Source organism: Nothoprocta perdicaria, unplaced genomic scaffold, assembly GCF_003342845.1.
Source record: "Nothoprocta perdicaria isolate Ctin4 unplaced genomic scaffold, notPer1 scaffold_169, whole genome shotgun sequence".
NCBI lineage: Eukaryota > Metazoa > Chordata > Aves > Tinamiformes > Tinamidae > Nothoprocta > Nothoprocta perdicaria.
This window is the reverse complement of record NW_020454860.1, coordinates 1128282-1143549: the sequence shown is the minus strand read 5'-3', so window position 1 is coordinate 1143549 and position 15268 is coordinate 1128282. Positions and strand designations below refer to the sequence as shown.

At 40.7% G+C, this 15268-nt stretch overlaps 1 protein-coding gene across 1 annotated transcript in view; it reads left to right on the top strand.

Annotated features, from left to right (window-relative positions):
* The window catches only part of IMPG2 (interphotoreceptor matrix proteoglycan 2), a 44639-nt gene that overhangs the window by 16119 nt on the left and 13252 nt on the right, over window positions 1-15268 (top strand). Inside the window, exons 4-9 of the mRNA XM_026035884.1 lie at window positions 4118-4167; window positions 4589-4680; window positions 7460-7621; window positions 9824-9882; window positions 12419-12436; window positions 14434-14678. Coding sequence (XP_025891669.1) covers window positions 4118-4167; window positions 4589-4680; window positions 7460-7621; window positions 9824-9882; window positions 12419-12436; window positions 14434-14678 — 626 coding nt within the window. The remainder of the gene's footprint in view (window positions 1-4117; window positions 4168-4588; window positions 4681-7459; window positions 7622-9823; window positions 9883-12418; window positions 12437-14433; window positions 14679-15268) is intronic.

Sequence of the window (15268 nt, the reverse complement as noted above, 5' to 3'; positions counted from 1 at the left end):
TGGGAGTGAAGAGAGACCTTTGATGCCTGCTGGCCATTTTAACAACAGTATCTTTCCAGGACAAAACAGAACAGTACTGAAAGCTATAAACAGCCGCAGAGTTGCAGCAGTGACCTAAATTATTTAAGACACCTCAGATAAGCCTACCTAGATGTCAATACTGTTTCTCCACCTCGCTGGAAAAAGCTGGTTTCACCTAGTTGAATGCTAGGATGGTTTTAACACAGCCTGCAGTGAGGTGGCTTGCACTTGTGTAATTTACGTCCCAGAATAACTCTCAATCCGGCATTACTGGCAATTACGTAACAGCAGGATGAAAGTTGTTCCCATAAAACCAGCGCTTGCATTCACGTAGGTTCAATGCTCAGCTTGGCCGGTCATGGGCTTAGGGGATTGAATGATTGCCACTTAGGAGAGGAGCACGCTAAAGGGAAAAGTAATACATGGGATGCAACGTGGATGTCTATGCAGCAGCCTGGTAGGTGTGGTGGTGCACTCAAACTGATGAATGAACTGAGGAACAGGTGGAACCTCTGCCATCTGGAGATGGTGCCTTTTTCCATCATGCAGTTGAGGAGATAGTTAAATATTGCACAAAAAATGCAATATTTATTTTATAAACACTATATATTTATAATATTTCATGAAAAAAAAAATAAGTGGCATTATTGAAACATTGTTTGACAAGTCGAGTGGTGCTTTTCCTCAGTGTCATGTCATGACTGCAGAAACACACATCTCCTTGTGACATGGCTGATATCACATGAAAGCATGTAAGGATTTGAAAGAGAGGAATATAATGGGAACTGTTTGTTGTACCGTTGTTCTCTACATATAGGCTGCCCATAAGCATCTTTTGCTTTAGATCAACTCYTGAGACCCACGTGGGTCTTGTTTACTGCTGCCTGGGCTCAGGTGTTTAATAGCCTGTGTGATCTGAAATGTGCTTTCCACCAACAAAACGAGCAGTGTTGCTCATTCTTAGAAATCCGCTTGTATCTGTTGCTTCCTGCCCCTCCGTACATGTGTGTGTATTTTTATGTTTTGCTTAGTGCTCAGCCAAGATCCTGGTGGTCCAGGGCTCCACTTATGCAAGCAGGACAGCAGAAATTGCTTTGTCGCATGTTATTTGTCTCAGCTTCACAGAAAGCTCTTGCTGAAGTCATGTCCTCCACCCTGGGGTGTCTCAGCTGTGTGTGTATAACTGAAAGTTAAGCCTGGCCTGGGGACTAATGCTGGGTTAAAAAAATAAATAAGCGCCATATTTTCAGCTCTAACTAGAGTGAAAATTGAATCTGTGTTCACCTTAAAAGCAGTGTGTTCAGTCAGACATTATGAGATGAAGTCAGTAATATGTTGTCAAGGCCGTTTTGAATGGTTTTCTTAGAAGTATCTAGTACTATTGCTCCTGTTCTAGGAATTAAAAAATCGGCATTTGGAAAGTTAAAATTGTAAGGAGAAGGAGAAGGCTATGGATGTGAAAAGGAAGCAGACCTCACAGTTCTGAGGCCCAGGTCTGGTGAGGCAACAAAGAATGAATATTGCTGCATAAAATTGGTATAATGCCGTTTCTTAAACCAGTATTTTTGTCCTCTGAGAAGAAAGTGGTGATTCTTAACTTGACCAAACTCAATTCTTTGCTGGTTTTGCTTGATTAAATTCATTGAGATTTTACTAGGTTTTGTTTAACTCTTTTGCTTTTAATTTTCAGCCTGAGGTGAGCCAGAATTTTGTTGGAAATTTGATTAGGACTTGGGAGCTTGTATCAAAAACACTGTACCAGTAAGAGTCTGTATTTAGAAACACCTGATCCAGGAGGGAGACCTGCATCCTCAGAGACAGCAGCTGAAAGCCCGAGGAGCACCTGGAGGCCCTGATGCTGCATGAGAGGCTGCCTCTGCATGAGCAATTGAAATAAGTCCTATGAGTCTTAGGTTGAGCTCAGAACCTAATTTATTTTACTGTAATAAGTTCTTTTTTTCACTCAGTTCCCTTCTAAATAGAAAGGTGTTTGTTTGAGGCTTAGTTAATGTTCATRTAAGGGTTTTGAGCACTTCAGATGAACAGAATATAACAAATGCTGTAAAAAAGATGCTTGCTGCACATTGGTTGCTTTCGCTGACTTATTAAGTTATTAAAGGTTAAAAATATTAAAGTTGTCAATATATTTAATTTAATAACTAAAGCATTTAAATGTTTTAGTTACTGATGCCTTAAATTAGCAGGACTGGTAGAGATATAATGTAATGCCTATCAGAACTGCTAAGACTAATGCATCTTTAGAGATAAATAAATTTAACTGGAAAGTACTTCATCTAACCAATTAATAATTAAGAATATAGTTTCAAGGTGAGAAATAAATAGAAAAACTAAATCTCTATAAAATAATCATTTTTAAGAAAATCTAAATCCTTGTATTTTAGTAGAAAGAAATGGATGATTTTGGATGAATTTACTCATGACTGTCATCTGCTACCGCTATCACAGTTGTATCTTGCTGATATTATTCTTGTCTGAATTATACTTGCTTGCTAGTGACTTGCTTCCAGTTCTTGGAATTCTGGCCAAGACTTATTGAAATTTCAAAAGATGCAGCAGAGAGACTAAAAAAAAAWGTCATGTTTTTAAAAACCATTACATTGTGGCAGCTGGATTTGGGCCTGTCTACATAAGGGACAAGGACATTTGATGTTTACTATGGTCCTTATCTTTGCTACTTGCGAGCTGTTCCGAGTGACTCCYTTCCTTGAGGTCCAGGAAATGTCCCTAGTTTGTCTTTCCTGTCCAGAGACAATTTTAAACGAGCASTTTAGCAAATGCCATTGTGTCTGCTAGTTTTGCATTTCAGTGCATTTCATGTAATTGTTTTGGCTGATGCTTGGAAGCTGCTCCCCAAATGATAATTTCTTTAACAAGTTTATGAGTGACATTACCTGAAAACAGGTGGCAGTGTTCATGAGATGGAAACAGACACAACCAACTTAATTTCAAGGTTTCCACAGAGCTCAGGGGTTTTAGTTGCRTGTGAATGTACTGTTGAAATTGTTGAATCAATATTTTCTGCTTTGTTCGTATGGATGCTATATTTTTTTTTAATGAAAATTTTGTAATTGGTGCATAACAATCCTGTGAGAGGCAATGGGAGAAAAAAAGTTTGAGACACATGAACACACTGAAATTATCGTATGTTTTATCTTAGCCTTGTACCCAGGTATATCAGTATATAACTTTTGATGTGCCTGCCTGCCTGGCATTTGTTTTAGGAGTGACACAGCTTATGTTTATATACATCCTGATGGAGAGAGGGTATCCGTCACCCTTGGTGAGACTGCAGGTGCAGTAGTCACATATGTCAGTCAGAAGTCACACCTGGGAAGACGAGGAAAGCACGGGCTTGATGGCACGAGTTCTACTGAATATCATAGTGCAGGCTCCTTCCTGGGTTTATTCTTAGAGCCATGCCAAAGCTGTTGATTTCTCCTCAGACTGACAGCTCTATCTGATTTTGGCTGCAATGTTTTTCTCCACATTTGGCCTAGGGGTGTTATGTGTGTGTGTGTGTGTCTGCAAATGCAGTAATTGAGTTTTGAACCTGTGGCTTTTCAAGATCTCCAAATAAATAGGGTAAAATCTGTGGGCAAAAAGGGCCCATCTTGTAGTAATGATTTTAGTACTGTTATGATTTTCAGTGCACTGTATTTTAAAATCTGAGCATTTTGTAGACTACTACAGGTGTGTCTCTGAGTTTTGCCTTTGTGGTCTTCACACTGGCTTCATTTGCAGAGCAGAATTACTTGATGACCCCGTGTCCTTTGCAGTACGAAGACGGTTGGCATCCCCTGAGGAGCACAGGATGTGTAACAGAGATGTGAGGGACCAGAGAGCTAGATTGACATGGAGAGGCAAAATATTCTGAAGGCCGTGTTTCTATTTTTGTGTTGTTTTGTGTGGTTGTTTTATTTTAATAAATTTATCAGCGGAGTAGTACTATGATATGATTCTGCAAATGTGCTTTTTGGGTGGGGCAGTAGAAACACACATAAACCAAAAACTAAAACATCTATATCACCCTGTCCAACTTCCATTTCAGATGTAATTATTTATTTTTGTTTAACAGTACTGGGACTCCAACTCCAGCATCAACTATTGATGTTACCACACTGAGAGGTGAGTTCCAAACACCATGCAGACTGATTCTAAATCAATAGCAAATTAAGAAATGATATAGCGTTTTTTTAATAATCCCAGTTGTGATTTGAAGATTGGGGTTTGGGTTGACGTTATGAGCTTATCAAATGAATCACAGAAATCATACTAAAGAAGTTAGTTCTAGGCACATTTKTGACTGAGCTCGCTTTATATTCCCCTGAAATACACTACGTCCTGGGATAGATGCAGTTGATACTCTTCTTCAGACTCCTCAGGTGTGGTTTTATTTTGGTTGCTATTCTGTTGTGATTTCTATCTTGATGGTGGGACCAGGAATCAAGTGTTACTGCTAGCTAGCTAATATGCACTTGCTGAACTAATGTGTCTAAATGTGTGTGTGTGAATTAAAAAAAAAAAAAATGTTGTTTTTCATCCTTAGATGCGGCTGCCAACGTTCCTCCCCCTCATGGGGTCTCCATTGAGAGTCCTTCAGGCACTACTGTCCGTGAGGTCCAAGATGCAGACACCGCTGTGAGTGACTTTTTCCTTGGGCTCATTCTCTTCTCTTTTCTAAATAACATAATTTATGGACATTTCTATTTCCTTGTGCTTAAAGGTGTTGCTAGTGCGGTGTACTGACACAGATTAGGATTTCTTAAAACCAGAGCATGATCTTTAGAAAGTTTTAAAATAATTGCCTGGGTTTGTAGGAAAATTGCCTATTTTCTTTCATTTGTAGTGGCTTTGCAATTGAGTATCCTCACAGAGAAAGAGCAGGAATCATTTGAGCTACCAAGCAAAGCTTTTGCTAGAGTTACAGGCCAAAGCAGTGAGTGCTTTGGGCTTTCTGAAAGCTCTAAGACAATGGTGGAGCATTATTCCTGTGGAAACATGGTGCCCTTCAAACTGCTGTGGCAACGTTGCAAGGGTCCAYATAGTGCCTTGGGCCCAGGACAAGAGGAGAGGTGGCCTGGATAGCCCTGAGTCCCCTCCCAGTTCCCTGCTCCCTTTGCTCTGCCAGCACGTATGGATTTTCATTTATGGTCTTGCAGTTACCCTCCCCCTGGTATCTAAAGCAAAACTCTGCACAGAGAGGCCTGCAGCCTGCTCTTAAGTGCTGCTGTAAAAGYGAGTTGGCTTGCAGGGTGCTGCCCACCACACAGCTCCCGGCTTCCAGGAGACAGCTCCTTTGTATTCAAAGTGAAGCCCAGACTCCAGTGTATGTTGGCCTACATGACCATTGAGGAAAACTTTGCAAACCAGTGCTATGAATCAGCTGGCTTTTGTTTTGATATAAACACAAAACTCTCGCTAGATTTATTGAGGAGCTTTCAAACTTGCCTGCGTTGTGTGTGAACGGGAGCTGTGTTTAGCTGAGCAGAGTGCTATAAACTAGCAGGGCCATGGAGCAAAGCTGGGTCAAACTCCATGCTTTCCTCCAGAGCTTCCAGGGAYTCTGACACTGGGCTTCCAAGAGTGAGCATTCAACATGAAATGGGCAGAAAACTCTTGACTTAAGTCCAGGAGTGAGTCCAGGCTCTGATTTTACGTTGTAGACCAGGAACGGTTTGGTCCCATGTACACTATTATTCTTGCTTTAAACAGAACTGCCTGGATTATTTCTGCTTGAGCAGTGAGCRCTCAGTAAATCAGAACGAAACTAGAATGAGATTTTTGCTGCTGCTGCAACAGTATTTTCACTCTTTATACAGTTACATCACACCTCATCAAAGCTCTGTACAGCCAAAATGAGTTGTGAATTACAAGACCATGAGCCAGTGAATTTCATCTTAAGCACTCACGTGTTGACTATAGCTTTATTTTGGGGGGACAGATACTACACTGAGTTGCAAAGAGCTATATAGTAACAGCATATATTTTCCTAATGAGTATCCATCTCTCAGATGCCAACTGCTTTAGATGGGGTACCACTCGTTCTAGATCTCAGCAAAGTTATCCCGTCAAAAAAGGTGTAGGGAAGGAAGAGAGTTTAGTTAAAAATACCTAGAGAGCCTTTGTACAGTATGTAAGTCATTCACTAAGCTATTTGGAGAAAGGTTTTTTTTTCTTCCTATGCTATACATAGCACAGGTTACAGTTTTGCCAGAGAGGTCTGAAGTTTGGCCTCTCTTTTTCTTTTTAATAGAGAAAAAAACAGAAGTCATGCATAAATAGCATAAATAACAAAAGACTTGTTATTTAGCTTAAGTCAGCCCATCCTTTCTCAAATATCTGAAAATTTGTTCAAGAACAAAACTGTGAAACTGCTCTTTTTTTTTTTTTTTTTCTTCCTCCCTTCCTCTCCCCTCTTGCCTCTTTCATTATAGAAGAAGAAATAGTGAATTAGTTGCACATTAGTAGGGAAATAGGCAAAAGGTGCTCTGTGTCCTGCTCACTCAATGTAGAATAAGCTAGGACTGGAATTCAGTGCTGCTCAAGGCAGTCGTGGTACCTGCAAGCTCCTACTGGCTTGCACAGACACTGCCACAGGCTTCCTCAGGCTGCTGTCAACCTGTCGATGGCAGTTCAGCTTTGCAGGGGTCCTGGTTGCTCTCCTGATGACTGCAGTGAATCCCATGGGGTCCTTAACTGCTCAAACTGCACAGCTTGTTGTGCAGYCTTCCAAAAGGAATTGTAAGTAGGAGCCCTCTGGTAGATGAGGGCTCACGTGAGCTGTTGGTGGTGCACTTGAAACTTGCCTTGTGAACACCCCACGCGGCTGAATTTGTTTGTAGCCGTGGTCAGCTAGATGTGCCTTGTGTTAGATGGAAGGTGTGCAAATGGAAAACAGAATTTCCAGTAGCAAAGCAGTAGTCAGAAGTTTGCTGTCTTAAACCACTGCCTCCTTAGCTGCCACCTCTGTCCTTGAGGCTTCGTGAGCCCTTCGTTAGGGTGCAAGGCAGACAGGTAAGCTGGTGGCTCAGCATACCCTGCTTTGGGCTGCAGTTTTCATATGTCATCAGATATATCCATGACCATCTTTGTGGTCCACAAGCAGTGCCCTGGTGCCTTCCAATCCGTACAGCATTTACCGAGAGGGCTTAGGGTCTCTGTCACATCAAGGGCCAAAGAAGTCTCCAGGAGCTGGAGAAGTTTCTAGCTCATGTAAGAATTCATTTAGACACATCCTGAGGACACATCCTGATGACAGATAGCAAGTCATATGTACATATAGACATCTGTATTCTTTTTACGTGCTGTAATGAGTAACAATTTATTTCCTGGGAAAAAATCAAAGAGTCAAGGGGCATAACATACCTAAAAGGCATTAAATGGCTTCTCGTTTATTCCCTTTACCCTTCCCCTGCAGACCAATAATGAGATAAAGAAGGAGGATGAGCAGCTACTGAAACCTGTAACCGAGCAGATCATTGAGTTCAGCATCACCATCGCTGGAGAGAAGTACAGTGAGGAGCTGAGTGACCCAGCCTCCCCAAAATATCAGCAGCTCTCAGAACAATTCACTGCACAGGTAATTTACCTTCCCTACCTCCCTCTTTCTTTTTTTTTTTTTTTTTTTTTTTTTTTTTTTTTTAAAGGGGCTCTGTAGAACCAACTTAGGGCTGCCAACTCTAAGTCAGGCTGGAAAATTTTCATCCACTATGAGAATATCCTGTTTTGTCTGACATCCTTTTGGAAGTGGTAGCATTGTTTGCCATTCACTGTGTGCAGCATACCAGCTGCCAAAGAATGCTTACTCTAGTTTCCTATTTATTGTCAAATAGTGTGCTGGCATTTTTGCAGGCAAAAGAGGTAGAAGTGTGCTTTGGGGAGGTCGAAAAGCTGTGCTAGGTYTCTGCAAGGGGACATACTCAGTCCCCATACTCGGACATTTCTGAGGGATGCTATTTCCTTTTTGGCTTTCATTCTTTTACTTWGYTYCWTKYKMKMRMAWGRARCWAAGGCAGATGTCTTTATTAAATGAGACTACTGYGCTTCTTCCAGTCCTTTTAAACATTTATTTTTACCAGGGCTCACTTTGGCCTTAGTGCCCTCTCTGATTTTTTTCAGTCACTCTCTCTCCAGAGGCAGGACTTAAAGATGTCACGGAGAAGAAAATGACAGGAATCTTGTTTGCCTCCTGGTGGCAGGAGGCGGACGGATCCTCCTGGGTCTGCGCTGTGGGCGTGCTCCAGATCCCCTGCCRAGGCCGAACACTGAAATAAAATCCGGAAAGTCTTAACGAATACAAGAAGTGTCCTGATATGGCATTGAAGGAGAGAGATTTGTCGTAGAGATTAGAGACTCTTTATAGAGTAGGTGATGTTTTTTGGAGAGTAGGTGGCTTTTTTTCYGATGAATCAAATTGTTGCCCCCAAGTGAGATACTCCCTGGACTTCAGACAGCCAAGACAACACTGGCCCAATGTTTATGCCCAGAATCAGMAGTTCATACGCGCATGTTTTAAAATCCTCCAACCTCAGAAAAGTTCTTAAACACATGACTAAATCCCGCTGGAGTCAGTAGGAATGAAGCATGGTTAGACTCTTAGGCGCCAACTTACAGAAAAACGACCAAAAAAAACAAAACGCCCCAAACCACCCAAGCCATATATGTATTTATAAATACATATAAATATATGTGTATCTTATATATGACATATTAGAATTTATTTTAAAGGTAATTTAATTTTAATCAAAGTTTAATATGTTTTCATTTATATGCTGCAAGTGATATTATTGCCCAACAAAATGAAAATGCTCTCTTAAGATACAATCAGACTTCTATCTCCTAACTTTTCACTCCCTGTTGTTTCCCTATATTTTATTTCCATAATCTTGCAGGGACAGAGAGCTTGTCATCCTCTTGGGAGAAGCATCTGTTTCCTTGCTTGAGGGAGGAACATGCAGCATGGGGGTCATCTTTTCTTTAGCTTTCTTCCTTCCTAAGTCCCATTTACTTGGGGTTCTCCTTGGCAAACTCCATATCTCTTTCACAGGGGATAACCCTGKGCCAGATGGGAAATAGATGCAGCCTTCGCAGTAGCCAAAATGCATCACTACAACTGTCACAAGCTGCAAGCATAAGCTAGATGTCTTAATTTTCCTAGACATGTGGCCAAGTAGCAATGCCATAGTGTGTGTGTGTGTGTGTGTGTGTGTTTAACAAATGTCCAATGGGACAGAGTCCACCTGGCATGTGGATGTTCCGCCCCTTTGATCCCTTGCCTGGTTCTCTCTGTGCTTGGATGAAGAAGTGCTTGGAGGAGAGAGGGGAAAAAAAATTGGCAGCTCTCAGATTGTTTAAATCTCACCAGAGGCAGTTTAAAAATAGGGAGATTGGGGAGGGAAAGGAGAATTGAAGGAGTAAAAAATAATCCTCAACTGGCAAGAGTCTTTGGGGAGGRGAAAAGAAACTAAAGCAGCATGAACCTTGAGTAATTATTTCTTAGGTCTCATGCGACACAGCTGATTATTGAATTAGGCTTGGATGTGCTACCAAGTTGCCCCTASACTTCCTCTTTGAGCTACACTGCCACCCACTCCTGAATCCTTTCTGTGCCACCACTTGGGGCATCTGAATGTTTTATGTAGCATTAGTGCCCCTCTGGAGATGAGGAGAGCTCTATTCCTAAGGCAGGCATTGCTGCCTCCTCTCATTTAATTTTTTCTTGAATCTGCCAATCCAAAGAGGTTAAATCTGTGTTGTGTTTTTCTTCTTTTTATCAAAATAGATCCAAAAGGCTTTTGATGGATTACCCGGATACAAAAGTGTTCAAGTCCTGGAATACAGGTAAAAAAGAGATAGTAAAATATGCATTAAAAATGCATATGTCCCAGCAATAATGCTCTCTGAATGGATGCATATGCATTGGCTGACAATTGTTTGTGACAGAGCTTTGTATGAACATTGAACAAACACAGGAGTTTCTAGGATATGTTAACCAAAGGACAAATGCTTCCATACTGTTATGTTTATACATATTTAGACAAAGTTTAAAATTGAGTTCCAAATTGTGTTTCCTCTTTTCTGCTTCTGGTGTCCAAGAGAGTATCGTGCATGATATATCTGCCTTGACTTTAAGGCAAGGTGCTCTTATTTAAGATTGCCAATGGCATCCTGGCCTGCATCAGGAGGAGCGTTGCCAGCAGGTCAAGGGAGGTGATTCTGCCCCTCTRCTCAGCTCTGGTGAGGCCGCACCTGGAGTACTGTGTTCARTTCTGGGCACCCCAGTATAGGAAGGACGTGGAGCTTCTGGAGAGGGTCCAGAGAAGGGCAACCAGGATGATTAAGGGAATGGAACATCTCTCGTATGAAGAGAGGCTGAGTGAGCTGGGCCTTTTTTCTCTGGAGAAGAGAYRGCTCAGAGGGGATATGATTAATRTGTATAAGTTCAGGAAGGGAGAATGCAGGGAGGAAGGGGACAGGCTGTTCTCACTGGTGGYCAGCGATAGGACGAGGGGTAATGGCCACAARCTGAAGCATAAGAAGTTCCGTCTCCAGGTGAGGAGSAACTTCTTTACTGTTAGGGTRACAGAGCAGTGGAACAGGCTGCCCAGGGAGGTTGTGGAGTCTCCTWCTCTGGAGGTCTTCAAAACCYGCCTGGATGCCACCCTGTGCCACATGCTSTAGGTGTGCCTGCTTGAGCAGGAAGGTTGGACTAGATGATCTGTAGAGGTCCCTTCCAACCTTAAATATTCTGAAATATTCTGAAATATTCTGAAAGACTCTGTCTTCCATTATAGAAGAACTCTTTTCATTTTAAAATCAGTATCTCTTAGTTTTTCAATACTGTTGACATGTATTAAACAGTGAAGAACATAAATACACATTTTTCCAAAAGACTTTTAAAATTTCTTTTCAATTTCTAATGTTATTTTTTGTTAACTCAAAAGGTTAGATTGCAATCTTTGAGTTACAATTTGAGATGTGAAAAGGTCTTTCTCCCTTTGATCAAAGCAAATCTAAGTGGATAGCTTTTGCAAATTATTTACAATGTTTTATCTCACTTTATTCTTGTGAATATTGTTGAAAAAGTTTAGTTTATTCAAATTACTTTGGGATTCAGAATTATACCTTAAATTAGTTTGGGAAAGTAATGGATTSTTAGTATTACATATCAAATATCTGATGTCTGAGGTTTGGGAGACATGKATCAAAAACTATGTTGTTTCTTCTTGAATGGATTGGACCCAACTTTCAGAATCCAGTGAGGCTGCTCGTGAATGAACCTGAATTACATTTTCCATGAGGTTTTAGTCATCTGTATTAGAATATTCCAGGCAATTATTGTACTGGCTAGAATATATGCAGGTAACAAGACAGCTATAGAAAGAGAACTAGGTTTTATAATTGTACCCCTGGACTAGGTTCAGTTTCTAGCTTTGCCRTGAAATTCTTCATTATTGCGAACTGTTGCAAACAGGCAAACTGTGTGTCCTCCTCGTGCTTCAGTTCCTTGCAGGTGACAAGGATGAAATATGGTCCTTGGAGAGATGAGCCTGATCAAATTATGTTGTCGGAGATACCAGAACAGAATGGTATAGGAATGAAATTACAAAATTGTTCAAAAGAACATGGCAGCAATGGTCCTGGTGATAAATGCAGTGACAAACTTGGTGCTATTTGCCCAAATGCAGTGACTAGCTCCACTTTGGGGCCTGCTAATATAGCGTACTTATCTGAGCTGATAATTTGGTTCATGGATCCATAAGAGTTATACCTATCTCAGCAAGGGAAACTCCAGTCCCTGCAGGAGCACAGAGGCAGCTTTTAAGTTCCCACCTTCACTTGTGGCTAAAACCYCAGCACACTGGTACAGTGACACGTGCCAGGCCAAAGCTCTGCCTGGGAGGTCGCAAACCCTTCCAGCTAATTATTTACAGTCTAGTATCTCCTGCAAGTCTCTCCGCTTCGCTTCAAAAGAGAAATAGAAGTTGATATTTCTGGCAAAACACCAGAGTTCTGTTCTGTGCTCCGTCCTGTGTGATGGAAAATGTGTTTATGAGCTAGTCTTTAGGCAGAATTAGTGAGTTTGGACTCTCTTGGCACTGGCAGTAATTYAACTGCATTGTTTGCAATAGGGTGAGATGGCTCTACTCTGCAGATTTCTAGTGATCAGTATTAAATATCTCAGTTCATTGAAACTAGAACTGTCTTTATTTAACAGAATAACCATGCAATTTATAAGCATTTTTCTCTATGTATCTTCAAAGATGTGTGTCCTATCAAATATCATGGTCATTTTGATAAATATTAAGTTAAAAGACTTTAAAGCTGAAATTGTTTTAACAGGTCTTGTTTTTCTTTTGTTTGTTTGTATATTTAGCTCTCCTGAGGAGGACAGGTAAAGACAACTTCATTCTACATAATGAAGTAATGCAGACGAAAAAATGCACATTAGTTGTAGCACACTAGTCTTGAGGATTGTGGTTTTGGCTCTGGAGTGAGATAATTATCCAGCATAAATATACTAGGTGGGGGTTCTACCAAAAACTGCAAGTAGATGATTTCACTTGATTTCAGATAACCTGATTTCCTTATTTAAATATTAATCACAACAAACTGCTTGTGGAAATATCTTTCTAAACACAAGTCAGCTATTGAATTAGGTATTGTCTCTTTGGTGAAGAAAACAAAATTACTTAATGATGACTCAAGGTTTCTATAATTTGCAGCAGTCTGGATGATGAATGATATGAAAATACAAATAGATAAGAAAACCATAGGTTTCTAGCAAAGACCTAACTACCTCAAGGCCCGAGTTGCTAACACCTTAGCAGGAGTTTTATAGACATTCCTCAGCAGAAGATGGGGATCAGCCTGGGCCTGTGTTTGAGAAGATATATTTAGGATCATAAGTTTTCCTCCTTCGATATATTTCAGGAATGGCACAGACAAAGAATAACTGCAGCTTTGGACTTGCAAGAAGTATTTTCTTTCGTCTGCTTTTCAGCAGGGGTATAAGTAATGTCCAGTTTCCATAGTGTTATAGAGATTGAGCACTTCAAGTTTAGAATAAAGATTAGAAAACTCAAACCTTTTTATAAACAACAGTGACTCAAAGCCATCCTCTGTCACTTGGCACTTTCTGCATGACATCCAGCTGTCCAGAGAGGTTCTGTTCCAGACGTTTTAGCCTTTTCCAGACAGATGCTGGTGTCATAGTTGTGAGTTCACAGTGATAAAATGCAACTGACAGCACAGTTTTATTAAATCTCAATGTTGTTTTTGGTTAGCCTGCTGTATTCCACCTTAGCAGTGCCTTTTGCTACTGCTCTCCTTTTTTTTTCTTCTCCTGGTTCTCATGCCCATGATGAACCTGTGGTGGGCTCATCTCCAGGACAGAGCCGGCAGCAAAAATCCAGAGGTGTGATTAGGTCTCTGCAACATCTGGCACTGGGGCTCTGGAGGCCTCTCTGAGCTGAGCTTTAGCAAGGCAGCCCAGCTCTGTGGAATGAGGAAAAAACTATCTTTGGAGCAGCTTTTCCTAACACTTCATCGATTACTTCATTTTCTTGCTGCGCACTGTGTGCAGCCAAAGTATGTTATACTTTCTGAAGCTCCTTTGTGCGTTTGCCCAGTGTACGGTAAAGCTGATTGCTATGCTGTCGTGTGGGAAGGGACATTCAGAAATAGTCAGGAGAAGAAAATAAAGAAAATAGAGGGCAGTTAATACAAAAAAAAGCTCAACAGTGCATGGGTGCAAAACAAATTGATTTTGTTCAAGAGTAATGTATCAAATGATATAGTAATAGGGATTTTTTTTCAGACTAAAGATTATATTAAGTGCCACTTTAGTACAGTCAAAAACATTATTTCAAGCAAACTGATTCYGCACACTGTCAGTGTTCAGGGTTCCTACTTACTACTATATATATATTTATATCTGTTTTCCATGCTGTTTTCTTATCTCACAGCTATTGCCATCACTGCCATAATCCTAAAAGCAGGATCCTAAAATCATTCACACAATTGCATCGTGGTGGGCCCATTAATAATGCTGGCAGAAGCCAACATTTTTCTGCTCTTGTGGTCTTTCTGCTRCTCACAAGTAGAAACACAATACTGTGCCCAAAACAGATGTCATGTTCAGGTAGCCTTTTCTTGGAGAACTTTCTTATGTGGATCTTGACAGTGCTGGAAAGCACTGCAGTGCACAAAAAGGAATAAAATTGATTTTTGTCTTTGTTTTGAATTAAGTTGTGTTTGATTATTTTAAAGCATCATTTTTTTAAAGGATACTGGCTCAGGTTCTTAAATAAACAGACAAATAAGATGTATGCAATACCTTGAAGACCTTATCCTCTAATCTTTGTTCTRTTTCTCTCTGTAAAACTGAAGTGGAGTGGAAGTCCACTATGCTGTTACATTTGATGGAAAAGCCATCAGCAATGCCACCTGGGACCTCATTAACCTTCATTCCAACAAGGTGGAGGACAACTCCTTTATGGACATAGAAGATAATCCAACAGTTGTTTACACCATCAGTGATTTCCAAGATTATATTGCTGAAATTCTCCAGAAAAATGCCTTGCTGGAAAATGCATCCTTGACTTTGGACCCCAGCTCTCTCCAACTTATTAATAGTAAGTATTACTTAAGACKCATCAGTGAGCCATACATCTGAGGCCTTATAAGATAATTCTCAGGCTCAGGTGAGAATTATTCAGCTACCCTCTSAACAATTAAAAACAAGTGATGAAAACAAATGAATTGTAGTTTGTTTTGCTGTAATATTAACCAGGTCAGGTCATTGTTAGTAAGATCCCWTATCTAATCCATTAAATATCCTTTTATCTATCACAGTGTGATCTTGATCTCAGCACTCAAGATTAGTTCAATTTAGTAGCTTTACATTGGTCATGAGCAGCACAAAGGAATCCCACTTCATTTTGTTGCCTGCTCAGGCACCCTTGCATAGCTGGTGGAGAAGGGCTATCCAGTCCCGCTGTTTCCAACTTTCCTTTGCACTCCCTGTGAGAGATCTAGGGGGACTTCCAGAAACAAAATCTCTCTGGCAAACCTTTTGAGAACACCCTACTAGCAAGGGTGCAACCTGRGAGGAGGAAGGATCTTTTTTTCAGTCTGCCTTCTACAGCTTCTTCACACTAGCCTTCAACAATTTCTTCACACTACTAGTGCAATTTTCACATTCCCTGTATTTTTATTTTTGCAG